This window comes from Eurosta solidaginis, chromosome 3 (genome assembly GCF_040869045.1).
Source record: "Eurosta solidaginis isolate ZX-2024a chromosome 3, ASM4086904v1, whole genome shotgun sequence".
In the NCBI taxonomy this organism is placed as follows: Eukaryota; Metazoa; Arthropoda; class Insecta; order Diptera; family Tephritidae; genus Eurosta; species Eurosta solidaginis.
Genome location: NC_090321.1, coordinates 31,044,651 through 31,072,381, shown reverse-complemented (window position 1 = coordinate 31,072,381; position 27,731 = coordinate 31,044,651). Strand labels below are relative to the sequence as shown.

The following is a 27,731-nucleotide window of genomic DNA, read 5'->3' as shown; positions in this document are numbered from 1 at the left end:
TGGGCGTGACAGCGCCCACTTTTAAAAGAAGGTAATTTAAAAATTTTGCAAGCTGTAATTTGGCAGCCGTTGAAGATATGATGATGAAATTTGGCAGGAACGTGACTCCTATTACTATGTGTACACTTAATAAAAATTAGCAAAATCGGAGAACTACCACGCCCACTTTTAAAAAAAATTGTTTAAGTAAAATGTTAACAAAAAATTTAATATCTTTACAGTATATAAGTAAATTATGTCAACATTCAACTCCAGTAATGATATGGTACAACAAAATACAAAAATAAAAGAAAATTTCAAAATGGGCGTGGCTCCGCCCTTTTTCATTTAATTTGTCTAGGATACTTTTACTGCCATAAGTCGAACAAAAATTTACCAATCCTTTTGAAATTTGGTAGAGGCATAGATTTTATGACGTTAACTGTTTTCTGTGAAAATGGGCGAAATCGGTTGAAGCCACGCCCAGTTTTTATACACAGTCCTCCGTCTGTCCTTCCACATGGCCGTTAACACGATAACTTGAGCAAAAATCGACATATCTTTACTGAACTTAGTTCACGTACTTATCTGAACTCACTTTGTATTGGTGTAATAAAAAATGGCCGAAATCCGACTATGACCACGCCCACTTTTTCGATATCGAAAACTACGAAAAATGAAAAAAATGCCATAATTCTATACCAAATAGGAAAAAAGGGATGAAACATGGTAATTGTATTGGTTTATTGATGCAAAATATAACTTTAGAAAAAACTTTGTAAAATGGTTGTGACACCTATCATATTAAGTAGAAGAAAATGAAAAAGTTATGCAGGGCGAAATAAAAAACCCTTGAAATCTTGGCAGGTATTACATATATAAATAAATTAGCGGTATCCAACAGATGATGTTCTGGGTTACCCTGGTCCATATTTTGGTCGATATTTGGAAAACGCCTTCACATATACAATTACCAACACTCCCTTTTAAAACTCTCATTAATAACTTTAATTTGATACCCATATCGTACAAACACATTCTAGAGTCACCCCAGGTCCACCTTTATAGCGATATCTCGAAAAGGCGACCACCTATACAACTACCACCACTCCCTTTTAAAACCCTCATTAATACCTTTAATTTGATACCCATATCGTACAAACAGATTCTAGGGTCACCCCTGGTCCACCTTTATGGCGATATCCCTAAATGGCGTCCACCTATAGAACTATGGCCCACTCCCTCATAAAATACTCTTTAGTGCCTTTCATTTGATTGACATGTCATACAAATATATTCCAGGGTTTCCCTCGGTTCATTTTCCTACAGGGTTATTTTCCCTTATGTTGTCACCATAGCTCTCAACTGAGTATGTAACGTTCGGTTACACCCGAACTTAACCTTCCTTACTTGTTTATTATCTAAATAGTTTGCAGATACGGATATTGTTAATCCAAAAACCATGCGAGTCTTAGAGAAATGTTCATCTAGTTCTCTCCAATCACTGTCGAACCTTTGAGACATTTTTTAAAACTTATAGCCATTTTAAGAAATGTATAGTTCTCAACTGAATATCCAGTTGATTTTTTCAGTTGAAATTCTACATTGGATATCGAGTTGAGGTGAGTTGAAAAGAAATATTTTCCAAGGTGGTACCTGCAAAACCAACAGCTGAATAAGGTGAGAAAAAAGGCTCTGGTTGGTGGCCGTAATGAAAAGTTAACAATTTTAAATAAATTATATATATATGTATATATATATATATATATATACTTATTAATTTCTTGAAAAATACTTTAATATTAGAATCTTACATTTGTGTCCAATTAGAGAACCACACTTAAGTTTATGTTGGGAGCTATCTTTCCTTAAACTTAAGTAACACATTTTTTGCTTTATAAAAAAATCTCTTTTTACATTCAGTTTACATTCAGAAAGCGAAAATTCATGTTTAGGAAATTACAATTAATATTCGGAAAATGACAATTCATATTCGGAATATTCTTAATATTCATAAAATTACAATTTATATTCAGAATTTTAATTTGGTGTTCAGAGAATTTTAACTCATATTCAGAATTTCCATTTAATAAAGTTATTGCAATTGATATTAAGAAAATTTTAACTCATATTCAGAATTTCCATTTAATATTCAGAAAGTTTCAACTTATGTTCAGAAAGTTAAAATTAATATTCAGTAGATAATTCTTGTAGCGATAAGGGGACTCCTCGCATTCCGGAAAATAACGCCAATAAATTATTAGTCAGATCATCTCGGAAACGAAATAATATCAACACGTTGAAACTTCTAGGCCATCTAACCATCTCCTTCCATCTGTAGCTTGGGGTCGCCAGATCTTCGCTGGTAAATAAACAGGATTCAGCACCGGTATGTGAGGTTGACAATTGGGTTTTGAAAGCTTTCAACTTCGATGAAGAGGGTTGCGCTACACAGTCCCTTACCTCCCTTGGAATCATTGTTTTCAACATATTTGCTTATCTGGCGCCGATAGGACCACTGGCCTGGATTTGGTATTACCTTGTTGCTTCTACACTCAGAGAAAAAATGTTCTAAAATGAACGAAACAAGTTCAAAATTAAGGATATTCGTTGACAAAAATCTGCTAAGTACGGTTTTTCTTAACTCGTGACCTATAGGCTTGTTTTAAGAACAGTTCTTCCAAGCTCGCCGTTCGTCTTTAATGACCACTTTGGCATTGATGTGTAAACCTTCTGTGCTCATTTCAAGCACTACTTGGGCTTGATTTAAGATTTTTTCTTCTCATGCTTGAAACACAATGCCAAGCGACTACGACATACGCCGCGTCGGGCGATGATATTTTTCAAATTACGGCCAGACATTTCCTCTACTTAAAACACAATGCCGGGCGAAATTGGCGCTGTTTATTCAGAGTGGCCATTATTTAGAAATAAAGATGAAAAGAATAGATAGAAATAAATCTATCGTCGAAAAATGACGTCGCGTAAATTTCGCTCTTTGCTTCCATTGTGTTCACCTTCATGTAATTACGGGGATTCTATTTTTGGCAAGGCGAAGTTCGTCGCATTTATTTCGCGTCTTCAGGACATTGTGTTTCAAGCATCACGCTTCGGTGTTTGTGTTTTCGGTCTCAATTCAAGAACGGTTTGTGCTTTATCATTGGTGTGAGCGGGAAGATACCATTTATAAATTTTTGTTTATTAAAATTTTTTTTGTCATTAATAAAAAACCTATTATTAATATCCAAAAGATTAGAAAAAGTGCATAATATGCATAATATGCATTTTTTTATATATTTCTCTTATTGAGAAAATCTTCTTATTTGATGATGCAATCTGAATACATATTTAAAACATTTCATAAGAAGTTTGAGAATTACTTGTGTTTATGTGAATGGAACTGAACGAAAAACTAGAGTTAAAAAAAAAGAATATAAAAAAATTGTTTCAAACAAGTAAAGGTGTAAAGTTCGGGTGTAACCAAACATTATATACCCAGCGTGAACTTCAATTGTACGTTTCAATGCAGATAAATTCACTTCCTATATGACACATGGCACCGCCCACGGACGGACGAGCGGACGTGGCTCAAACAAATTTGTTTGCGATACTGATGATTTTGATATATGGAAGTCTATATCCATCTCGATTCCTTTATACCTGTACAACCAACCGTTATCCAATCAAAGTTAATATACTCTGTATAAAATTTTAGAGTTTGATGGTGATCGATCGCCACACGATCGCTACACATTGTAGTGCTTCTTTTTTCTTGAACTTAATTTACGAATTGTTCTTAATTTAAGATCATTGTTCTCATTAATAGAACATTTGTTCATATTTTAAGACCAGCCGTTCTCTTTTCAAGAAAATGGTTGTCAGTTCAAGAACAAGGTTGTTGTTTGATAACAGGTCGTTCGTTTTTCAAGAAAACTAAGAACATGAGAAGCTTGAATTGAGTCCGGTGGTGCTTGATTTTAGAAAGGCGTTTTTATCTGAGTGTGTGCTTGTAAGAACGTCTCTTTTGTATTCAATGTGCATTTTCCAGACCTATGGTACCTAGTTGGTACTCTTACTGTTTGTTCTATGGCTTTGGCGAGTTTGAATGGATTTTTCCCTTTGCTAATGAACATTGGTTTCGGTTGCTTCCATGTTTCTGGAAACTATCCGCCCTTGGGCATTCGTTATAAATAGCCAACATTATTTTCGGGCAATTTTATTTTATACTTAATAGCCTTTGGAATTCCTTGCAGAAGCTTTTTTGTTTTTAAAAAATTTTACTGCTAGTTGAACTGTGCTGTGGTAAATGACAGAGGCTTGTCAAGTGTGTTGGTCTAGCCTTCACCATCTTCTTTTATTTCGTGAGTGGTATTGGATGCATTACTGTGTTATCTGCTATCGGTATCCTGAATGTAATATTTTTATCCGCTTTCGATTTCTCCTCTCTCAGTGATTTTGCTTCTGCAATGGATTGTCCCAAACGCCTAGCCCTTCTATACACTCGCCTTAAGAATAAGTTTCGCTTCATCTGGGCTATATATTCTAGGTATGTTAGACAAGCTTAAAATGCCATCTCATGGCGACCACGAAAAATTTAAAAGACCAACGGGTTACTCACTGAGAGCATTCCCAATGATCATAAATGTCTCCAAGTGGAAGTCTTGTGAACCTAATCCAAAATTGTCTGATTGCAGTTCAAAGTGTATCCGATGGCATGGACAATGACTACGAAGCACTGCTTTCGTTAAACGCAAAGTTTACTTCAGGTAACACCAAGCCAGTCAGCAAAATATTGGTTTTCAACTAGCATTTTCTGACTGATATCAAACTTGTCGGAAAAGTGCCAAACTTGGACCAACATTTATACTGTAAAAATTTTCGAACAATACTGCGGCTGAAAAAAATCCACTAGATTTTTCATTTAACCTTTACTATATGAAGCATTAAGGCACAAAGGCACTTAAACTATTCTCACTTCCATGATTATAGTTGGAATTTTTGTTCATTGATCATATGGCATTACTTGATTTCTTACTCCAATATCACGATCAATTAAGTATAAGGACTCTTTTCCGTAACCCCAGTAAAAAAAAAACTCCATAGCTGTCTCTGAATTGAATTTTTATTTTTCAATTTAAATATATACTCTTGATACCCACCATTCACCGTCTAAAAGCACGAGTCAATGGAAGGCAGGGCACCATTACAGAATTTCCAAGTCGACCAAGCAGTCCAACCCTGTTTGTTCTGAATATTGCGTGCGCAATTAACTGAATCGGTAATATCATCGGTCAACAAAGCGCTGCAATTAACATCACATCCATTGGACGAGGTTGAGCCATCGGCGGCTTGACACCAAAATTTGTTATTTATTTGGAAGATGCCATAATCCTTGGAGCCATTCTTATTGGTTGGGCCTACAACGTCCGTACGATACGAGCTCTCATTATCCGCAATGCAGGTCCATCGAGCCAATTCATCCTTCGGCACACCCATGTTATACATCTCCATAGCTAGCGAGCAGCGAGTAAATGTTTTACCAAAGGCCGGTGCAGCCAAGGCCAATGCTATTATAAAGCAAACAAGAACTTTCATATTGATTGTGAAGTGCAAACAAAATATTTAATTGCCTTAGAGAAATTCGACTGCTTTTATAGTAAATTTTGCGTAAAAAACTGCTAACAATCATTATCGTTGCAATCGAATTCTTTGAGTAGAAAAAGATAATAGTCATTTTACCTGCGCGTGTATATTAAACTAAGATTGAAGACGTTAGCAGTGAGATTTGTCAATCAATGCCTAAGTGTTATTGATTAAAAATAGTTTTAGTTCAACGAATTATGTTATCTTCAATCAATATAATCCTGCAATTTGCGATGTTAATCTCGACAGTAACCTCTTAAAGTCGTTCACTGGCTTCAATGAGCCGCGGAAGCACGTGGTATCTCTGTACATGTGCATGTACGAGTACGCTTTAATTGTATGTTTTATTAGTAAATTTTTAATTTCTTAACTACTACCCGATATTAAGGAATTTTCGATATGGCCACTGCATTTGCATTTGTGAACGGTGGGTATGAAAAGTTTATATATAAATTGAAAATTAAAAATTCAATTCAGATACAGCTATGGAGTTTTTTTTTACTGGGGTTACATAAAAGAGTCCTTATACTTAATTGATCATAATATTTGAGTAAGAAATCAAGTAATGCCATATGATCAATGAACATAAATTCCAACTATAATCATGGAAGTGAGAATAGTTTAAGTGCCTTTATGCCTTAATGCTTCATTTAGTAAAGGTTAAATGAAAAATCGAGTGAATTTTTTCAGCTGCAGTATTGTCCAAAAATTTGCATAGTATAAGCGTGGGTGCAAGTTTCGGGCTTTTCAGACAAGTTTGATATCAGTCAGAAAATGCTAGTTGAAAACCAATATTTTTCTGGCTGGCTTGGTGTTTCACTGAAGTACCTAAACTTTGCGGTTAAAGTGCCATCGGATGCACTTTGAACTCCAATCAGACAATTTTGGGTTAGGTTGACAAGACTTCGTCTTAGAAAGAGGAGAAATTGAAGGAGGACAAAATATTTACACTCAGAATACGGATAGCAGATAACACAGTTAATACAGCCAATACCACTCACGAAATAAAGGAAAATAGTGAAAGCTAGACCCACACGCTTGACAAACCTCTGTTATTTACCACATCACAGTTACAACTAGCAGTAAAATTCATGAAAAATAATAAAGTTTCTGAAAAGAATCTCACCAGAGGCTATTAAGTAAAAAGAATCGGTGGAAACCATACTGGGTATTTGACGGTTTAATATGGTCATATTAATCGTTTCCTAGGTGGTCGGCCTAATACCTAAGTGGTGCTTTGTTACCGGAGCATATCGGATCTATATCCGTCAAAGGATCAATCAAAGGATCATCAACTTCGATAATACTCCCCAAAACCTTCGGGGAGTGTCCTTATCTTTAATACAACAACAAAAACAACGTCCCAATTAGATTGGACAAGACTACGAGAAGGCGAGAGTTGCACATAATCGACCAAGAGGGAAGAACATTCACCCAAGCGTGGGGCTACAAAGTGTCGAAGGTCATGTGCAAGACCTGAGACTAACGAGGTTACCCCTATTATTAAAAAGAAAGGTCTGAAAACTCATGACGGGCATTCTTGCTTCACATGTCTTCAAATTAGGCTTGGTCAGTGCTAGAAGACGTATGAAATACGGATTGGAGGGGGAAACTATCGAACATGTTTTGTGCTCGTGCCTTACACTTGTCTACCAAACAAGGACTCCATAATATATGATAGGCTTACAATCGCTGTATATTTTCAATAAAAGAGAGAGAAGGCGATACACCCCACGTACACCCTGACAATCTTTTACAAATATAAAGTGCCGACGAGACCTTCTTCACCCATTCCTCCACGTTGACCTTCCACGACAACTTACTGTATAAAATGACTTGTAGATATTTTGTGCAAGGCTTCTCCTGCAGGGTCACCCTTACTGACTTTTGCCTGTTTCAATTTGGGACCTTGTACCTCTTAGTAAACAAGACTATATGCGTCTTCTCTGCGTTTGCTGTCAACTCAACATTAGATGCCCAGGTATTTATATCCCGAAGCACCTGTTCCATCAAAGAGCTAATCGTTGGCTCAACGTGGTCACATTAATTTGTTTCCGAGATGATTGGATGGTTTAGTTTTGCGGAGCGTACCGTATCAATATCCGACAAAGGATTCTTAATATCAAATAATATTCGTTTTCATCTGAACCAGCGATTTTTTATTGTTGTCACCATTGGTTTTACAATCACTATATTAAGAAGTGTTTTATTATTATTGTATAGGGAAACCACCACGTCTGTTCTCCAATAATTGAAATTTAGTTTGAGATAAACAATCTCAGCTATCTTGACATATTCAATTAGGCCGTTAACAAGGTCTACTATTCGCCGTAAGTGCTATGCTTTAATCAAGGCGAATCTATACAAGGTGATGGCAAAGCGAATTCAACCAATTCGCCGTGCATGAGAATGTCGAGTGAAAAAAAAATTTATTGGATTCGATTAACTGACATATTGTCGTACAAGGCCAACACGAACTCAGTACCAGTTGTTGTTATCCCAACAGCTGATTGCTTCTTCTTGATTATTTTCCATACAACATCTTGTACAACAATATGTTAGTTAATCAAAATCAATTAAAATTTTATTTTGACTTGACATTCTTCTGCATGCCAAATTGGTCGAATTCGCTTTGCCATCACCTTGTACAATGCGTTGTGTGGAAAATAATCAAGAAGAAACAATCAGCTGTTGGGAACCCAACACCTGCTGCTGAACTCGCGTTGGCTTTAATCAAATTTAATATTGTAAACAACTCAAATCTTAAAATTTTACATGAATGAGACACTTTTGTGAACTGCTCAAATAGCATTCAAGAGAGCAATAAGAACTTTACAACAAAATCAGATAAAATTCCAAGAACATAGCACATACAAATTATAACTTTCTTGCAATACATTGTAAAAAGTTGCAACAAACCTTAAAGAGTTACAACTTTGGTGTCCAGGAAAATATTGCTCCTTGTACAAAGCTTAATATTTCACACTTATACTGCTACCGTTCATCGTTCCTTATTCCAGAAGTGAAATCGCCGAGTAATTTTTAGCACCATGTTGCATCTACTGCCTTCGGGAAAAATGTGAAAAAATGGTGGAAGAAGAAATGATGGAGTTTCCAAGTGTTAGTATGAGAAGTTATCTATTCCATAAGCAACAATATTCATTGGGAACCAAAGATGTGACTCTTCAGGATTCTGCATACATGGCCGAAGGACACCGTGTGACCAGTTTAACCTTTATATGTACATTAAAAGTAAAGTAGATGAGTTAGACTATAACTTTGTTCAGAAAAATTTATTTTTCCGATGTCACCTTTCAGAAAAATACCATAGTTACTTTCTTGCAAAATTGTTGTTGTACAGTGAAACAACTTAAAAACGGAAAGAATTTACTTTTACCCTATATTAGTTATAATAATCATAGTAAACCTGTACTTTTTTGCCACATTTTTGTAACACAAGATGAATTGGTACTATTTTATATCAAGTGCCGAGAAAAGCCAACGCAAGTCGGAAGTGAGGCTCGTTCTGAGATTCAAGGGTTTGAAAAGTGCAATACAAAGCTTTATAGTTTCACAGCTTTCGCAAACCAATATTCAACCTAACGTACACGAAGTTACAAATATGAATGCATCATACACATATTTAGCAGTCGAATCTCTGGCGACTCTAAGTTCTCAGAGGACTAGGAAATGAGGAGTGGGATGACCTAGAAGGTTCTATGTGGTCATATTAAATTGTTCCCGAGATTATAGGGATTGTACCTTAATGGTGTTTGTTACTGGAACGTACCGTACGAACATTGATAAGACTCCCTTAAGCCTTTGCGAAATTTTCTTTAGCGCTACATTTACAATAGAAACAGCAGAAACTCGGCCTAAGTCCCCTTGGAGGTACATATATCGCTGCAAGGTAAATTTTTTTTTTTTATCTATGGAACTTCCCGACGACCTTTATATATATGTATATAATATTCTCAAAATCGAAATTGTTTTGGGACATTTTTATACTGGTACTCAACACTCTTGAATGTCGCAAAATTTTTTTTTAAAAAATTTGGTAGTAAGAGGTATTACGTGACATTATGGTAATGAACTGACAGACTTACTAGCAAGCATGGTGCCATAGCAAAATTCTAGGATGCGGAGCTCATAAATAACTGGGCAACAAAGCATTTTATAAAACTTTGGGATGAATACCCAGGACAAAGACAGTCCAAATTGTTTATTCTTCCAGCAATGGGAGTACGATCCAAGTTTATCAATCTTAGCAGAGAGGGTCTAGGAACTCACACTGGGTACTACATATATGAGGTAGTGCAGTCTATGATATAACATAAGTAAGCTCTATATCTATCCCATACACAAATCTGTCGCTTTTGTAATTTGGAGGATGAAATGCCGTTTAACATTCTTTGTGAATGCGTCAATCCCTTAATGATTTGGAATAAAAAGTACATTAGGGCCCAGTTTTTCAGTAGTTGTTTAAGCTAGGATTAAATAAAGTTAACTTAAACTCTAGTCAAATTTGAAATCCAGTTAAACTACAGAACAGCTTTTCAGTCCCAGTTTAAGCCCGACTTTGGGCTAGGCTTTTTTGTATGCTACATTGGTTTTTATACTCAGTTGAGCAGAGCTCACAGAGTATATTAAGTTTGATTGGATAATGGTTGGTTGTACAGGTATTAAGGAATCGAGATAGATATAGACTTCCATATATCAAAATCATCAGGATCGAAAAAAAATTTGATCGAGCCATGTCCGTCCGTCCGTCCGTCCGTCCGTTAACACGATAACTTGAGTCAGTTTTGAGGTATCTTGATGAAATTTGGGATGTAGGGTCCTGAGCGCTCATCTCAGATCGCTATTTAAAATGAACGATATCGGACTATAACCACGCCCACTTTTTCGATATCGAAAATTTCGAAAAACGGAAAAAGTGCGATAATGCATTACCAAAGACAGGTAAAGCGATGAAACTTGGTACGTGGGTTGAACTTATGACGCAGAGTAGAAAATTAGTAAAATTTTGGACAATGGGCGTGGCAGCGCCCACTTTTAAAAGAAGGTAATTTAAAAATTTTGCAAGCTGTAATTTGGCAGCCGTTGAAGATATGATGATGAAATTTGGCAGGAACGTGACTCCTATTACTATGTGTACACTTAATAAAAATTAGCAAAATCGGAGAATGATCACGCCCACTTTTAAAAAAAATTGTTTAAGTAAAATTTTAACAAAAAATTTAATATCTTTACAGTATATAAGTAAATTATGTCAACATTCAACTCCAGTAATGATATGGTACAACAAAATACAAAAATAAAAGAAAATTTCAAAATGGGCGTGGCTCCGCCCTTTTTCATTTAATTTGTCTAGGATACTTTTAATGCCATAAGTCGAACAAAAATTTACCAATCCTTTTCAATTTGGTAGGGGCATAAATTCTATGATGTTTTCTGTGCAAATGGGCGAAATCGGTTGAAGCCACGCCCAGTTTTATACACAGTCGTCCGTCTGTCCTTCCGCATGGCCCTTAATACGATAACTTGAGCAAAAATCGACATATCTTTGCTGAACTTAGTTCACGTACTTATCTGAACTCACTTTGTATTGGTGTAAAAAATGGCCGAAATCCGACTATGACCACGCCCACTTTTTCGATATCGAAAATTACGAAAAATGAAAAAAATGCCATAATTCTATACCAAATATGAAAAAAGGGATGAAACATGGTAATTGTATTGGTCTATTAACGCAAAATTTAACTTTAGAAAAAACTTTGTAAAATGGTTGTGACATCTATCATATTAAGTAGAAGAAAATGAAAAAGTTATGCAGGGCGAAATAAAAAACCCTTGAAATCTTGGCAGGTATTACATATATAAATAAATTAGCGGTATCCAACAGATGATGTTCTGGGTCACCCTGGTCCATATTTTGGTCGATATTTGGAAAAGGCCTTCACATATACAATTACCAACACTCCCTTTTAAAACTCTCATTAATAACTTTAATTTGATACCCATATCGTACAAACACATTCTAGAGTCACCCCTGGTTCACCTTTATAGCGATATCTCGAAAAGGCTTCCACCTATAGAACGAAGGCCAACTCCCTTTTAAAATACTCATTAACACTTTTCGTTTGATACCCATATTGTACAAACGCATTCTAGAGTCACCCCTGGTCCACCTTTATGGCGATATCTCGAAAAGGCGACCACCTATACAACTACCACCACTCCCTTTTAAAACCCTCATTAATACCTTTAATTTTATACCCATATCGTACAAACACATTCTAGAGTTACCCCTGGTCCACCTTTATGGCGATATTTCGAAAAGGCTTCCACCTATAGAACGAAGGCCCACTCCCTTTTAAAATACTCATTAACACTTTTCGTTTGATACCCATATTGTACAAACGCATTCTAGAATCACCCCTGGTCCACCTTTATGGCGATATCTCGAAAAGGCGACCACCTATACAACTACCACCACTCCCTTTTAAAACCCTCATTAATACCTTTAATTTTATACCCATATCGTACAAACACATTCTAGAGTTACCCCTGGTCCACCTTTATGGCGATATTTCGAAACGGCTTCCACCTATGGAACGAAGGCCCACTTCCTTTTAAAATACTCATATTGTAAATAAATTCTATATATATATATATATATATATATATATACTTATTAATTTCTTGAAAAATACTTTAATATTAGAATCTTACATTTGTGTCCAATTAGAGAACCACACTTAAGTTTATGTTGGGAGCTATCTTTCCTTAAACTTAAGTAACACATTTTTTGCTTTATAAAAAAATCTCTTTTTACATTCAGTTTACATTCAGAAAGCGAAAATTCATGTTTAGGAAATTACAATTAATATTCGGAAAATGACAATTCATATTCGGAATATTCTTAATATTCATAAAATTACAATTTATATTCAGAATTTTTATTTGGTGTTCAGAGAATTGCAATTCATATTCAGAAAGTTACGATTCATTTTCATAAAGTTATTGCAATTGATATTCAGAAAATTTTAACTCATGTTCAGAATTTCCATTTAATATTCAGAAAATTTCAACTTATGTTCAGAAAGTTAAAATTGATATTCAGTAGATAATTCTTGTAAATTATTAGCCAGATCATCTCGGAAACGAAATAATATCAACACGTTGAAACTTCTAGGCCATCTAACCATCTCCTTCCATCTGTAGCTTGGGGTCGCCAGATCTTCGCTGGTAAATAAACAGGATTCAGCACCGGTATGTGAGGTTGACAATTGGGTTTTGAAAGCTATGAACTTCGATGAAGAGGCTTGCGCTACACAGTCCCTTGCCTCCTTTGGAATCATTGTTTTCAACATATTTGCTTATCTGGCGCCGATAGGACCACTGGCCTGGATTTAGTGTTACCTTGTTGCTTCTACACTCAGAGAATAAAATGAACGAAACAAGTTCAAAATTAAGGATATTCGTTGACAAAAATCTGTTAAGTACGGTTTCTCTTAACTCGTGACCTATAGGCTTGTTTTAAGAACAGTTCTTCCAAGCTCGCCGTTCGTCTGTAGTGACCACTTTGGTATTGATGTGTAAACCTTCTGTGCTCATTTCAAGCACTACTTGGGCTTGATCTAAGATGTTTTGTTTTCATGCTTGAAACACAATGCCGAGCGACTACGACATAAGCCGCTTCCCGCGATGACATTTTTCAAATTACGGCCAGACATTTCCTCTACTTAAAACACAATGCCGGGCGAAATTGGCGCTGTTTATTCAGAGTGGCCATTATTTAGAAATAAAGATGAAAAGAATAGATAGAAATAAATCTATCGTCGAAAAATGACGTCGCGTAAATTTCGCTCTTTGCTTCCATTGTGTTCACCTTCATGTAATTACGGGGATTCTATTTTTGGCAAGGCGAAGTTCGTCGCATTTATTTCGCGTCTTCAGGACATTGTGTTTCAAGCATCACGCTTCGGTGTTTGTGTTTTCGGTCTCAATTCAAGAACGGTTTGTGCTTTATCATTGGTGTGAGCGGGAAGATACCATTTATAAATTTTTGTTTATTAAAATTTTTTTTGTCATTAATAAAAAACCTATTATTAATATCCAAAAGATTAGAAAAAGTGCATAATATGCATAATATGCATTTTTTTATATATTTCTCTTATTGAGAAAATCTTCTTATTTGATGATGCAATCTGAATACATATTTAAAACATTTCATAAGAAGTTTGAGAATTACTTGTGTTTATGTGAATGGAACTGAACGAAAAACTAGAGTTAAAAAAAAAGAATATAAAAAAATTGTTTCAAACAAGTAAAGGTGTAAAGTTCGGGTGTAACCAAACATTATATACCCAGCGTGAACTTCAATTGTACGTTTCAATGCAGATAAATTCACTTCCTATATGACACATGGCACCGCCCACGGACGGACGAGCGGACGTGGCTCAAACAAATTTGTTTGCGATACTGATGATTTTGATATATGGAAGTCTATATCCATCTCGATTCCTTTATACCTGTACAACCAACCGTTATCCAATCAAAGTTAATATACTCTGTATAAAATTTTAGAGTTTGATGGTGATCGATCGCCACACGATCGCTACACATTGTAGTGCTTCTTTTTTCTTGAACTTAATTTACGAATTGTTCTTAATTTAAGATCATTGTTCTCATTAATAGAACATTTGTTCATATTTTAAGACCAGCCGTTCTCTTTTCAAGAAAATGGTTGTCAGTTCAAGAACAAGGTTGTTGTTTGATAACAGGTCGTTCGTTTTTCAAGAAAACTAAGAACATGAGAAGCTTGAATTGAGTCCGGTGGTGCTTGATTTTAGAAAGGCGTTTTTATCTGAGTGTGTGCTTGTAAGAACGTCTCTTTTGTATTCAATGTGCATTTTCCAGACCTATGGTACCTAGTTGGTACTCTTACTGTTTGTTCTATGGCTTTGGCGAGTTTGAATGGATTTTTCCCTTTGCTAATGAACATTGGTTTCGGTTGCTTCCATGTTTCTGGAAACTATCCGCCCTTGGGCATTCGTTATAAATAGCCAACATTATTTTCGGGCAATTTTATTTTATACTTAATAGCCTTTGGAATTCCTTGCAGAAGCTTTTTTGTTTTTAAAAAATTTTACTGCTAGTTGAACTGTGCTGTGGTAAATGACAGAGGCTTGTCAAGTGTGTTGGTCTAGCCTTCACCATCTTCTTTTATTTCGTGAGTGGTATTGGATGCATTACTGTGTTATCTGCTATCGGTATCCTGAATGTAATATTTTTATCCGCTTTCGATTTCTCCTCTCTCAGTGATTTTGCTTCTGCAATGGATTGTCCCAAACGCCTAGCCCTTCTATACACTCGCCTTAAGAATAAGTTTCGCTTCATCTGGGCTATATATTCTAGGTATGTTAGACAAGCTTAAAATGCCATCTCATGGCGACCACGAAAAATTTAAAAGACCAACGGGTTACTCACTGAGAGCATTCCCAATGATCATAAATGTCTCCAAGTGGAAGTCTTGTGAACCTAATCCAAAATTGTCTGATTGCAGTTCAAAGTGTATCCGATGGCATGGACAATGACTACGAAGCACTGCTTTCGTTAAACGCAAAGTTTACTTCAGTGAAACACCAAGCCAGTCAGCAAAATATTGGTTTTCAACTAGCATTTTCTGACTGATATCAAACTTGTCGGAAAAGTGCCAAACTTGGACCAACATTTATACTGTAAAAATTTTCGAACAATACTGCGGCTGAAAAAAATCCACTAGATTTTTCATTTAACCTTTACTATATGAAGCATTAAGGCACAAAGGCACTTAAACTATTCTCACTTCCATGATTATAGTTGGAATTTTTGTTCATTGATCATATGGCATTACTTGATTTCTTACTCCAATATCACGATCAATTAAGTATAAGGACTCTTTTCCGTAACCCCAGTAAAAAAAAAACTCCATAGCTGTCTCTGAATTGAATTTTTATTTTTCAATTTAAATATATACTCTTGATACCCACCATTCACCGTCTAAAAGCACGAGTCAATGGAAGGCAGGGCACCATTACAGAATTTCCAAGTCGACCAAGCAGTCCAACCCTGTTTGTTCTGAATATTGCGTGCGCAATTAACTGAATCGGTAATATCATCGGTCAACAAAGCGCTGCAATTAACATCACATCCATTGGACGAGGTTGAGCCATCGGCGGCTTGACACCAAAATTTGTTATTTATTTGGAAGATGCCATAATCCTTGGAGCCATTCTTATTGGTTGGGCCTACAACGTCCGTACGATACGAGCTCTCATTATCCGCAATGCAGGTCCATCGAGCCAATTCATCCTTCGGCACACCCATGTTATACATCTCCATAGCTAGCGAGCAGCGAGTAAATGTTTTACCAAAGGCCGGTGCAGCCAAGGCCAATGCTATTATAAAGCAAACAAGAACTTTCATATTGATTGTGAAGTGCAAACAAAATATTTAATTGCCTTAGAGAAATTCGACTGCTTTTATAGTAAATTTTGCGTAAAAAACTGCTAACAATCATTATCGTTGCAATCGAATTCTTTGAGTAGAAAAAGATAATAGTCATTTTACCTGCGCGTGTATATTAAACTAAGATTGAAGACGTTAGCAGTGAGATTTGTCAATCAATGCCTAAGTGTTATTGATTAAAAATAGTTTTAGTTCAACGAATTATGTTATCTTCAATCAATATAATCCTGCAATTTGCGATGTTAATCTCGACAGTAACCTCTTAAAGTCGTTCACTGGCTTCAATGAGCCGCGGAAGCACGTGGTATCTCTGTACATGTGCATGTACGAGTACGCTTTAATTGTATGTTTTATTAGTAAATTTTTAATTTCTTAACTACTACCCGATATTAAGGAATTTTCGATATGGCCACTGCATTTGCATTTGTGAACGGTGGGTATGAAAAGTTTATATATAAATTGAAAATTAAAAATTCAATTCAGATACAGCTATGGAGTTTTTTTTTACTGGGGTTACATAAAAGAGTCCTTATACTTAATTGATCATAATATTTGAGTAAGAAATCAAGTAATGCCATATGATCAATGAACAAAAATTCCAACTATAATCATGGAAGTGAGAATAGTTTAAGTGCCTTTATGCCTTAATGCTTCATATAGTAAAGGTTAAATGAAAAATCTAGTGGATTTTTTCAGCTGCAGTATTGTCCAAAAATTTGCATAGTATAAGCGTGGGTGCAAGTTTCGGGCTTTTCAGACAAGTTTGATATCAGTCAGAAAATGCTAGTTGAAAACCAATATTTTTCTGGCTGGCTTGGTGTTTCACTGAAGTACCTAAACTTTGCGGTTAAAGTGCCATCGGATGCACTTTGAACTCCAATCAGACAATTTTGGGTTAGGTTGACAAGACTTCGTCTTAGAAAGAGGAGAAATTGAAGGAGGACAAAATATTTACACTCAGAATACGGATAGCAGATAACACAGTTAATACAGCCAATACCACTCACGAAATAAAGGAAAATAGTGAAAGCTAGACCCACACGCTTGACAAACCTCTGTTATTTACCACATCACAGTTACAACTAGCAGTAAAATTCATGAAAAATAATAAAGTTTCTGAAAAGAATCTCACCAGAGGCTATTAAGTAAAAAGAATCGGTGGAAACCATACTGGGTATTTGACGGTTTAATATGGTCATATTAATCGTTTCCTAGGTGGTCGGCCTAATACCTAAGTGGTGCTTTGTTACCGGAGCATATCGGATCTATATCCGTCAAAGGATCAATCAAAGGATCATCAACTTCGATAATACTCCCCAAAACCTTCGGGGAGTGTCCTTATCTTTAATACAACAACAAAAACAACGTCCCAATTAGATTGGACAAGACTACGAGAAGGCGAGAGTTGCACATAATCGACCAAGAGGGAAGAACATTCACCCAAGCGTGGGGCTACAAAGTGTCGAAGGTCATGTGCAAGACCTGAGACTAACGAGGTTACCCCTATTATTAAAAAGAAAGGTCTGAAAACTCATGACGGGCATTCTTGCTTCACATGTCTTCAAATTAGGCTTGGTCAGTGCTAGAAGACGTATGAAATACGGATTGGAGGGGGAAACTATCGAACATGTTTTGTGCTCGTGCCTTACACTTGTCTACCAAACAAGGACTCCATAATATATGATAGGCTTACAATCGCTGTATATTTTCAATAAAAGAGAGAGAAGGCGATACACCCCACGTACACCCTGACAATCTTTTACAAATATAAAGTGCCGACGAGACCTTCTTCACCCATTCCTCCACGTTGACCTTCCACGACAACTTACTGTATAAAATGACTTGTAGATATTTTGTGCAAGGCTTCTCCTGCAGGGTCACCCTTACTGACTTTTGCCTGTTTCAATTTGGGACCTTGTACCTCTTAGTAAACAAGACTATATGCGTCTTCTCTGCGTTTGCTGTCAACTCAACATTAGATGCCCAGGTATTTATATCCCGAAGCACCTGTTCCATCAAAGAGCTAATCGTTGGCTCAACGTGGTCACATTAATTTGTTTCCGAGATGATTGGATGGTTTAGTTTTGCGGAGCGTACCGTATCAATATCCGACAAAGGATTCTTAATATCAAATAATATTCGTTTTCATCTGAACCAGCGATTTTTTATTGTTGTCACCATTGGTTTTACAATCACTATATTAAGAAGTGTTTTATTATTATTGTATAGGGAAACCACCACGTCTGTTCTCCAATAATTGAAATTTAGTTTGAGATAAACAATCTCAGCTATCTTGACATATTCAATTAGGCCGTTAACAAGGTCTACTATTCGCCGTAAGTGCTATGCTTTAATCAAGGCGAATCTATACAAGGTGATGGCAAAGCGAATTCAACCAATTCGCCGTGCATGAGAATGTCGAGTGAAAAAAAAATTTATTGGATTCGATTAACTGACATATTGTCGTACAAGGCCAACACGAACTCAGTACCAGTTGTTGTTATCCCAACAGCTGATTGCTTCTTCTTGATTATTTTCCATACAACATCTTGTACAACAATATGTTAGTTAATCAAAATCAATTAAAATTTTATTTTGACTTGACATTCTTCTGCATGCCAAATTGGTCGAATTCGCTTTGCCATCACCTTGTACAATGCGTTGTGTGGAAAATAATCAAGAAGAAACAATCAGCTGTTGGGAACCCAACACCTGCTGCTGAACTCGCGTTGGCTTTAATCAAATTTAATATTGTAAACAACTCAAATCTTAAAATTTTACATGAATGAGACACTTTTGTGAACTGCTCAAATAGCATTCAAGAGAGCAATAAGAACTTTACAACAAAATCAGATAAAATTCCAAGAACATAGCACATACAAATTATAACTTTCTTGCAATACATTGTAAAAAGTTGCAACAAACCTTAAAGAGTTACAACTTTGGTGTCCAGGAAAATATTGCTCCTTGTACAAAGCTTAATATTTCACACTTATACTGCTACCGTTCATCGTTCCTTATTCCAGAAGTGAAATCGCCGAGTAATTTTTAGCACCATGTTGCATCTACTGCCTTCGGGAAAAATGTGAAAAAATGGTGGAAGAAGAAATGATGGAGTTTCCAAGTGTTAGTATGAGAAGTTATCTATTCCATAAGCAACAATATTCATTGGGAACCAAAGATGTGACTCTTCAGGATTCTGCATACATGGCCGAAGGACACCGTGTGACCAGTTTAACCTTTATATGTACATTAAAAGTAAAGTAGATGAGTTAGACTATAACTTTGTTCAGAAAAATTTATTTTTCCGATGTCACCTTTCAGAAAAATACCATAGTTACTTTCTTGCAAAATTGTTGTTGTACAGTGAAACAACTTAAAAACGGAAAGAATTTACTTTTACCCTATATTAGTTATAATAATCATAGTAAACCTGTACTTTTTTGCCACATTTTTGTAACACAAGATGAATTGGTACTATTTTATATCAAGTGCCGAGAAAAGCCAACGCAAGTCGGAAGTGAGGCTCGTTCTGAGATTCAAGGGTTTGAAAAGTGCAATACAAATCTTTATAGTTTCACAGCTTTCGCAAACCAATATTCAACCTAACGTACACGAAGTTACAAATATGAATGCATCATACACATATTTAGCAGTCGAATCTCTGGCGACTCTAAGTTCTCAGAGGACTAGGAAATGAGGAGTGGGATGACCTAGAAGGTTCTATGTGGTCATATTAAATTGTTCCCGAGATTATAGGGATTGTACCTTAATGGTGTTTGTTACTGGAACGTACCGTACGAACATCGATAAGACTCCCTTAAGCCTTCGCGAAATTTTCTTTAGCGCTACATTTACAATAGAAACAGCAGAAGCTCGGCCTAAGTCCCCTTGGAGGTACATATATCGCTGCAAGGTAAATTTTTTTTTTTTTATCTATGGAACTTCCCGACGACCTTTATATATATGTATATAATATTCTCAAAATCGAAATTGTTTTGGGACATTTTTATACTGGTACTCAACACTCTTGAATGTCGCAAAATTTTTTTTTAAAAAATTTGGTAGTAAGAGGTATTACGTGACATTATGGTAATGAACTGACAGACTTACTAGCAAGCATGGTGCCATAGCAAAATTCTAGGATGCGGAGCTCATAAATAACTGGGCAACAAAGCATTTTATAAAACTTTGGGATGAATACCCAGGACAAAGACAGTCCAAATTGTTTATTCTTCCAGCAATGGGAGTACGATCCAAGTTTATCAATCTTAGCAGAGAGGGTCTAGGAACTCACACTGGGTACTACATATATGAGGTAGTGCAGTCTATGATATAACATAAGTAAGCTCTATATCTATCCCATACACAAATCTGTCGCTTTTGTAATTTGGAGGATGAAATGCCGTTTAACATTCTTTGTGAATGCGTCAATCCCTTAATGATTTGGAATAAAAAGTACATTAGGGCCCAGTTTTTCAGTAGTTGTTTAAGCTAGGATTAAATAAAGTTAACTTAAACTCTAGTCAAATTTGAAATCCAGTTAAACTACAGAACAGCTTTTCAGTCCCAGTTTAAGCCCGACTTTGGGCTAGGCTTTTTTGTATGCTACATTGGTTTTTATACTCAGTTGAGCAGAGCTCACAGAGTATATTAAGTTTGATTGGATAATGGTTGGTTGTACAGGTATTAAGGAATCGAGATAGATATAGACTTCCATATATCAAAATCATCAGGATCGAAAAAAAATTTGATCGAGCCATGTCCGTCCGTCCGTCCGTCCGTCCGTTAACACGATAACTTGAGTCAGTTTTGAGGTATCTTGATGAAATTTGGGATGTAGGGTCCTGAGCGCTCATCTCAGATCGCTATTTAAAATGAACGATATCGGACTATAACCACGCCCACTTTTTCGATATCGAAAATTTCGAAAAACGGAAAAAGTGCGATAATGCATTACCAAAGACAGGTAAAGCGATGAAACTTGGTACGTGGGTTGAACTTATGACGCAGAGTAGAAAATTAGTAAAATTTTGGACAATGGGCGTGGCAGCGCCCACTTTTAAAAGAAGGTAATTTAAAAATTTTGCAAGCTGTAATTTGGCAGCCGTTGAAGATATGATGATGAAATTTGGCAGGAACGTGACTCCTATTACTATGTGTACACTTAATAAAAATTAGCAAAATCGGAGAATGATCACGCCCACTTTTAAAAAAAATTGTTTAGGTAAAATTTTAACAAAAAATTTAATATCTTTACAGTATATAAGTAAATTATGTCAACATTGAACTCCAGTAATGATATGGTACAACAAAATACAAAAATAAAAGAAAATTTCAAAATGGGCGTGGCTCCGCCCTTTTTCATTTAATTTGTCTAGGATACTTTTAATGCCATAAGTCGAACAAAAATTTACCAATCCTTTTCAATTTGGTAGGGGCATAAATTCTATGATGTTTTCTGTGCAAATGGGCGAAATCGGTTGAAGCCACGCCCAGTTTTATACACAGTCGTCCGTCTGTCCTTCCGCATGGCCCTTAATACGATAACTTGAGCAAAAATCGACATATCTTTGCTGAACTTAGTTCACGTACTTATCTGAACTCACTTTGTATTGGTGTAAAAAATGGCCGAAATCCGACTATGACCACGCCCACTTTTTCGATATCGAAAATTACGAAAAATGAAAAAAATGCCATAATTCTATACCAAATATGAAAAAAGGGATGAAACATGGTAATTGTATTGGTCTATTAACGCAAAATTTAACTTTAGAAAAAACTTTGTAAAATGGTTGTGACATCTATCATATTAAGTAGAAGAAAATGAAAAAGTTATGCAGGGCGAAATAAAAAACCCTTGAAATCTTGGCAGGTATTACATATATAAATAAATTAGCGGTATCCAACAGATGATGTTCTGGGTCACCCTGGTCCATATTTTGGTCGATATTTGGAAAAGGCCTTCACATATACAATTACCAACACTCCCTTTTAAAACTCTCATTAATAACTTTAATTTTATACCCATATCGTACAAACACATTCTAGAGTTACCCCTGGTCTACCTTTATGGCGATATTTCGAAACGGCTTCCACCTATAGAACGAAGGCCCACTTCCTTTTAAAATACTCATATTGTAAATAAATTCTATATATATATATATATATATATATATATATATATATATATATATATATATATATATATATATATATATATATATATATATATACTTATTAATTTCTTGAAAACTACTTTATATTAGAATCTTACATTTGTGTCCAATTAGAGAACCACACTTAAGTTTATGTTGGGAGCTATCTTTCCTTAAACTTAAGTAACACTTTTTTTGCTTTATAAAAAAATCTCTTTTTACATTCAGTTTACATTCAGAAAGCGAAAATTCATGTTTAGGAAATTACAATTAATATTCGGAAAATGACAATTCATATTCGGAATATTCTTAATATTCATAAAATTACAATTTATATTCAGAATTTTAATTTGGTGTTCAGAGAATTGCAATTCTTATTGAGAATTCCATTTCTTATTCAGAAAGTTACGATTAATTTTCATAAAGTTATTGCAATTGATATTCAGAAAATTTTAACTCATATTCAGAATTTCCATTTAATATTCAGAAAATTTCAACTTATGTTCAGAAAGTTAAAATTGATATTCAGTAGATAATTCTTGTAGCGATAAGTGGACTCCTCGCATTTCGGAAAATATCGCCAATAAATTATTAGCCAGATCATCTCGGAAACGAAATAATATCAACACGTTGAAACTTCTAGGCCATCTAACCATCTCCTTCCATCTTTAGCTTGGGGTCGCCAGATCTTCGCTGGTAAATAAACAGGATTCAGCACCGGTATGTGAGGTTGACAATTGGGTTTTGAAAGCTATCAACTTCGATGAAGAGGGTTGCGCTACACAGTCCCTTACCTCCCTTGGAATCATTGTTTTCAACATATTTGCTTATCTGGCGCCGATAGGACCACTGGCCTGGATTTGGTATTACCTTGTTGCTTCTACACTCAGAGAAAAAATGTTCTAAAATGAACGAAACAAGTTCAAAATTAAGGATATTCGTTGACAAAAATCTGCTAAGTACGGTTTTTCTTAACTCGTGACCTATAGGCTTGTTTTAAGAACAGTTCTTCCAAGCTCGCCGTTCGTCTTTAATGACCACTTTGGCATTGATGTGTAAACCTTCTGTGCTCATTTCAAGCACTACTTGGGCTTGATTTAAGATTTTTTGTTCTCATGCTTGAAACGCGACTACGACATAAGCCGCGTCGAGCGATGACATTTTTCAAATTACGCCGAGACATTTACTCTTCATAAAACACAATGCCGGGCGAATTTGGCGCTGTTTATTCAGAGTGGCCATTATTTAGAAATAAAGATGAAAAGAATAGATAGAAATAAATCAATCGTCGAAAGATGACGTCGCGTAAATTTCGCTCTTTGCTTCCATTGTGTTCACCTTCATGTAATTACGGGTATTCTATTTTTGGCAAGGCGAAGTTCGTCGCGTTTATTTCGCGGCTTCAGGACATTGTGTTTCAAGCATCACGATTCGGTGTTTGTGTTTTCGGTCTCAATTCAAGAACGGTTTGTGCTTTATCATTGGTTGAGTGGGAAGGGAAGATACCATTTATAAATTTTTGTTTATTAAATTTTTTTTTTTTATCATTAATAAGAAACCTATTATTAATATCCAAAAGATTAGAAAAAGTGCATAATATGCATAATATGCATTTTTTATATATTTCTCTTATTGAGAAATTCTTCTTATTTGATGATGCAATCTGAATAGATATTTAAAACATTTCATAACAAGTTTGAGAATTACCTGTGTTTATGTGAATGGAACTGAACGAAAAACTAGAGTTAAAAAAAAGAATATAAAAAAATTGTTTCAAACAAGTAAAGGTGTCTAAGTTCGGGTGTAACCAAACATTATATACCCAGCGTGAACTTCAATTATACGTTTCATTTCAGATAAATTCACTTCCTATATAACACATGGCACCGCCCATTTAAAAAAAAAATTCTCCCCATTTCCTCTTTCAATAAAACTTGATTAGTGAAATATCATTGATCCAAAACTATTTTTAGCTAAGTTATAGGTTATTATTCTAGTCTACGACTCTTTTAAACTTGTTTTATATAAAAGTGGGCGTGGCCTTTAACCGATCCCGTCCATTTTTACTACAAATATTTTCTGCTATAAGGAAAATATGTGCACACAATTTCATTACGATATGTTAATTTTTCTTCGAGTTATGGCTCCCGAAACATAGAAAATTGCTTAGTCATAAAAGAGGCGGTGCCACGCCCTTCTTTTTAAATTTGATGTTTTTCCTATTTATTGTTATAAATCCACTTGGGAAATGAAATACCATTGATATAAAGCTCTTTTTTGCTAAGATATGACTTATTTTATTCGTCCACGACCCTTTTAAAAATCTTTTATGCGAAAGTGGGCGTGGTCCTTAACCGATTTCGCTAATTTTTCTTCAAAGCATCCCTTATAGTAAAACCAACCTCTCTGCCGAATTTTGTTACGATAGGTTTAACGATTTTTGCTTTATGAATAATAATATTTGTAAATTTGATTTTATCACAAGTGAGCGGTGCCACGCCCATTTAAAAAAATTTTTCAAATTTTTATCAAGAGTCTCAATACCAGTCCACACGTCAAATTTCAACATTCTAGGTGTATTATTTACTAAATAATCAGGTCTTTTGTGTTTTCCAAAATGTTATATATATAAAAAGTGAGCGTGGTTATCATCCGAATTCCCTCATTTTCAATACCAATCTATTCTGGGTCCAGATAAGCTCGTGTACCAAATTTGGTGCAGATATCGCAATATTTACCCAAGTTAGCGTATTAACGGGCGGACGGACCGGCGGACGGACGGGCGGACGTGGCTCAAACAAATTTGTTTGCGATACTGATGATTTTGATATATGGAAGTCTATATCCATCTCGATTCCTTTATACCTGTACAATCAACCGTTATCCAATCAAAGTTAATATACTCTGTATAAAACTTTAGAGATTGACGGTGATCGATCGCCACAGGATCGCTACACATTGTAGTGCTTCTTTTTTCTTGAACTTAATTTAAGAACATTGTTCTTAATTTAAGATCATTGTTCTCATTAATAGAACATTTGTTCATATTTTAAGACCAGTCGTTCTCTTTTCAAGAAAATGGTTGTCAGTTCAAGAACAAGGTTGTTGTTTGATAACAGGTCGTTCGTTTTTCAAGAAAACTAAGAACATGAGTAGCTTGAATTGAGTCCGGTGGTGCTTGATTTTAGAAAGGCGTTTTTATCTGAGTGTATGCTTGTAAGAACGTCTCTTTTGTATTCAATGTGCATTTTCCAGACCTATGGTACCTAGTTGGTACTCTTACTGTTTGTTCTATGGCTTTGGCGAGTTTGAATGGATTTTTCCCTTTGCTAATGAACATTGGTTTCGGTTGCTTCCATGTTTCTGGAAACTATCCGCCCTTGGGCATTCGTTATAAATAGCCAACATTATTTTCGGGCAATTTTATTTTATACTTAATAGCCTCTGGAATTCCTTGCAGAAGCTTTTTTGTTTTTAAAAAATTTTACTGCTAGTTGAACTGTGCTGTGGTAAATGACAGAGGCTTCTCTAGTGTGTTAGTCTAGCCTTCACCATTTTCTTTTATTTCGTGAGTGGTATTGGATGCATTACTGTGTTATATGCTATCGGTATCCTGAATGTAATATTTTTATCCGCTTTCCATTTCTCCTCTTTCGGTGATTTTGCTTCTGCAATGGATTGTCCCAAAATTTAAAAGACCAACGGGTTACTCACTGAGAGCATTCCCAATGAACATAAATGTCTCCAAGTGGAAGTCTTGTGAACCTAATCCAAAATTGTCTGAATGGAGTTCAAAGTGTATCCGATGGCATGGACAATGACTGCGAAGCACTGCTTTCGTTAAACGCAAAGTTTACTTCAGTGAAACACCAAGCCAGTCAGCAAAATATTGGTTTTCAGCTAGCATTTTCGGACTAATATCAAACTTGTCGGAAAAATGCCAAACTTGGACCAACACTTATACTGTAAAAATTTTCGAACAATACTGCGGCTGAAAAAAATCCACTAGATTTTTCATTTAACCTTTACTATATGAAGCATTAAGGCACAAAGGCACTTAAACTATTCTCACTTCCATGATTATAGTTGGAATTTTTGTTCATTGATCATATGGCATTACTTGATTTCTTACTCAAATATTACGATCAATTAAGTATAAGGACTCTTTTCTGTAACCCCAGTAAAAAAAAACTCCATAGCTGTCTCTGAATTGAATTTTTATTCTTCAATTTATATATAAACTCTTGATACCCACCATTCACCGTCTAAAAGCACGAATCAATGGAAGGCAGGGCACCATTACAGAATTTCCAAGTCGACCAAGCAGTCCAACCCTGTTTGTTCTGAATATTGCGTGCGCAATTCACTGAATCGGTAATATCATCGGTCAACAAAGCGCTGCAATTAACATCACATCCATTGGACGAGGTTGAGCCATCGGCGGCTTGACACCAAAATTTGTTATTTATTTGGAATATGCCGTAATCCTTGGAGCCATTTTTATTGGTTGGGCCTACAACGTCCGTACGATACGAGCTCTCATTATCCGCAATGCAGGTCCATCGAGCCAATTCATCCTTCGGCACACCCATGTTATACATCTCCATAGCTAGCGAGCAGCGAGTAAATGTTTTACCAAAGGCCGGTGCAGCCAAGGCCAATGCCATTATAAAGCAAACAAGAACTTTCATATTGATTGTGAAGTGCAAACAAAATATTTAATTGCCTTAGAGAAATTCGACTGCTTTTATAGTAAATTTTGTGTAAAAAAATGTGAACAATCATAATCGTTGCAATCGAATTTATTGAGTAGAAAAAGATAATAGTCATTTTACCTGCGCGTGTATATTAAACTAAGATTGAAGACGTTAACAGTGAGATTTGATAATCAATGCCAAAGTGTTATTGATTAAAAATAGTTTGAGTTCAACGAATTATGTTATCTTCAATCAATATAATCCTGTAATTTGCGATGTTAACCTCGACAGTAACCTCTTAAAGTCGTTCACTGCCTTCAATGAGCCGCGGAAGCACGTGGTATCTCTGTACATGTGCATGTACGAGTACGCTTTAGTTGTATGTTTTATTAGTAAATTTTTAATTTGTTAACTACTACCCGATATTAAGGAATTTTCGATATGGCCACTGCATTTGCATTTGTGAACGGTGGGTATGAAAAGTTTATATATAAATTGAAAATTAAAAATTCAATTCAGAGACACCTATGGAGTTTTTTTTTTTTAAATTGGGGTACAGAGAGGAGGCTTTAGACTTAATTGATCGTAATATTTGAGTAAGAAATCAAGTAATGCCATATGATCAATGAACAAAAATGCCTGCTATAATCATGGAAGTGAGAATAGTTTAAGTGCATTTGTGCCTTAATGCTGCAGACAGTAAAAGTTAAATAAAAAATCTAGTAGATTTTTTCAGCTG

At 35.5% G+C, this 27,731-nt stretch overlaps 4 protein-coding genes across 8 annotated transcripts in view; all 4 read right to left on the bottom strand.

Annotated features, from left to right (window-relative positions):
* Positions 1-27,731, bottom strand: part of mwh (multiple wing hairs) — a 466,270-nt gene that overhangs the window by 93,721 nt on the left and 344,818 nt on the right. The gene's annotated exons all lie outside the window — the stretch shown is intronic.
* Positions 5,084-5,603, bottom strand: LOC137243505 (lysozyme 1-like). The gene has a single exon (XM_067771294.1). The coding sequence runs from the start codon at positions 5,572-5,574 to the stop codon at positions 5,149-5,151; it is 426 nt and encodes a 141-aa protein (XP_067627395.1). The 5' UTR covers positions 5,575-5,603; the 3' UTR covers positions 5,084-5,148.
* LOC137243504 (lysozyme 1-like) lies at positions 15,605-16,124 on the bottom strand. Its single transcript, XM_067771293.1, has one exon. It carries the CDS (start codon positions 16,093-16,095, stop codon positions 15,670-15,672), a length of 426 nt encoding a protein of 141 aa, XP_067627394.1. The 5' UTR covers positions 16,096-16,124; the 3' UTR covers positions 15,605-15,669.
* On the bottom strand, positions 26,496-27,022 carry LOC137243507 (lysozyme 1-like). The gene has a single exon (XM_067771296.1). It carries the CDS (start codon positions 26,984-26,986, stop codon positions 26,561-26,563), a length of 426 nt encoding a protein of 141 aa, XP_067627397.1. The 5' UTR covers positions 26,987-27,022; the 3' UTR covers positions 26,496-26,560.

What these genes read in the sequence shown, in the direction of transcription:
- LOC137243507 (XM_067771296.1), bottom strand. Translation starts at nt 26,986, where the DNA reads ATGAAAGTTCTTGTTTGCTTTATAATGGCATTGGCCTTGGCTGCACCG.
- LOC137243505 (XM_067771294.1), bottom strand. Translation starts at nt 5,574, where the DNA reads ATGAAAGTTCTTGTTTGCTTTATAATAGCATTGGCCTTGGCTGCACCG.
- LOC137243504 (XM_067771293.1), bottom strand. Translation starts at nt 16,095, where the DNA reads ATGAAAGTTCTTGTTTGCTTTATAATAGCATTGGCCTTGGCTGCACCG.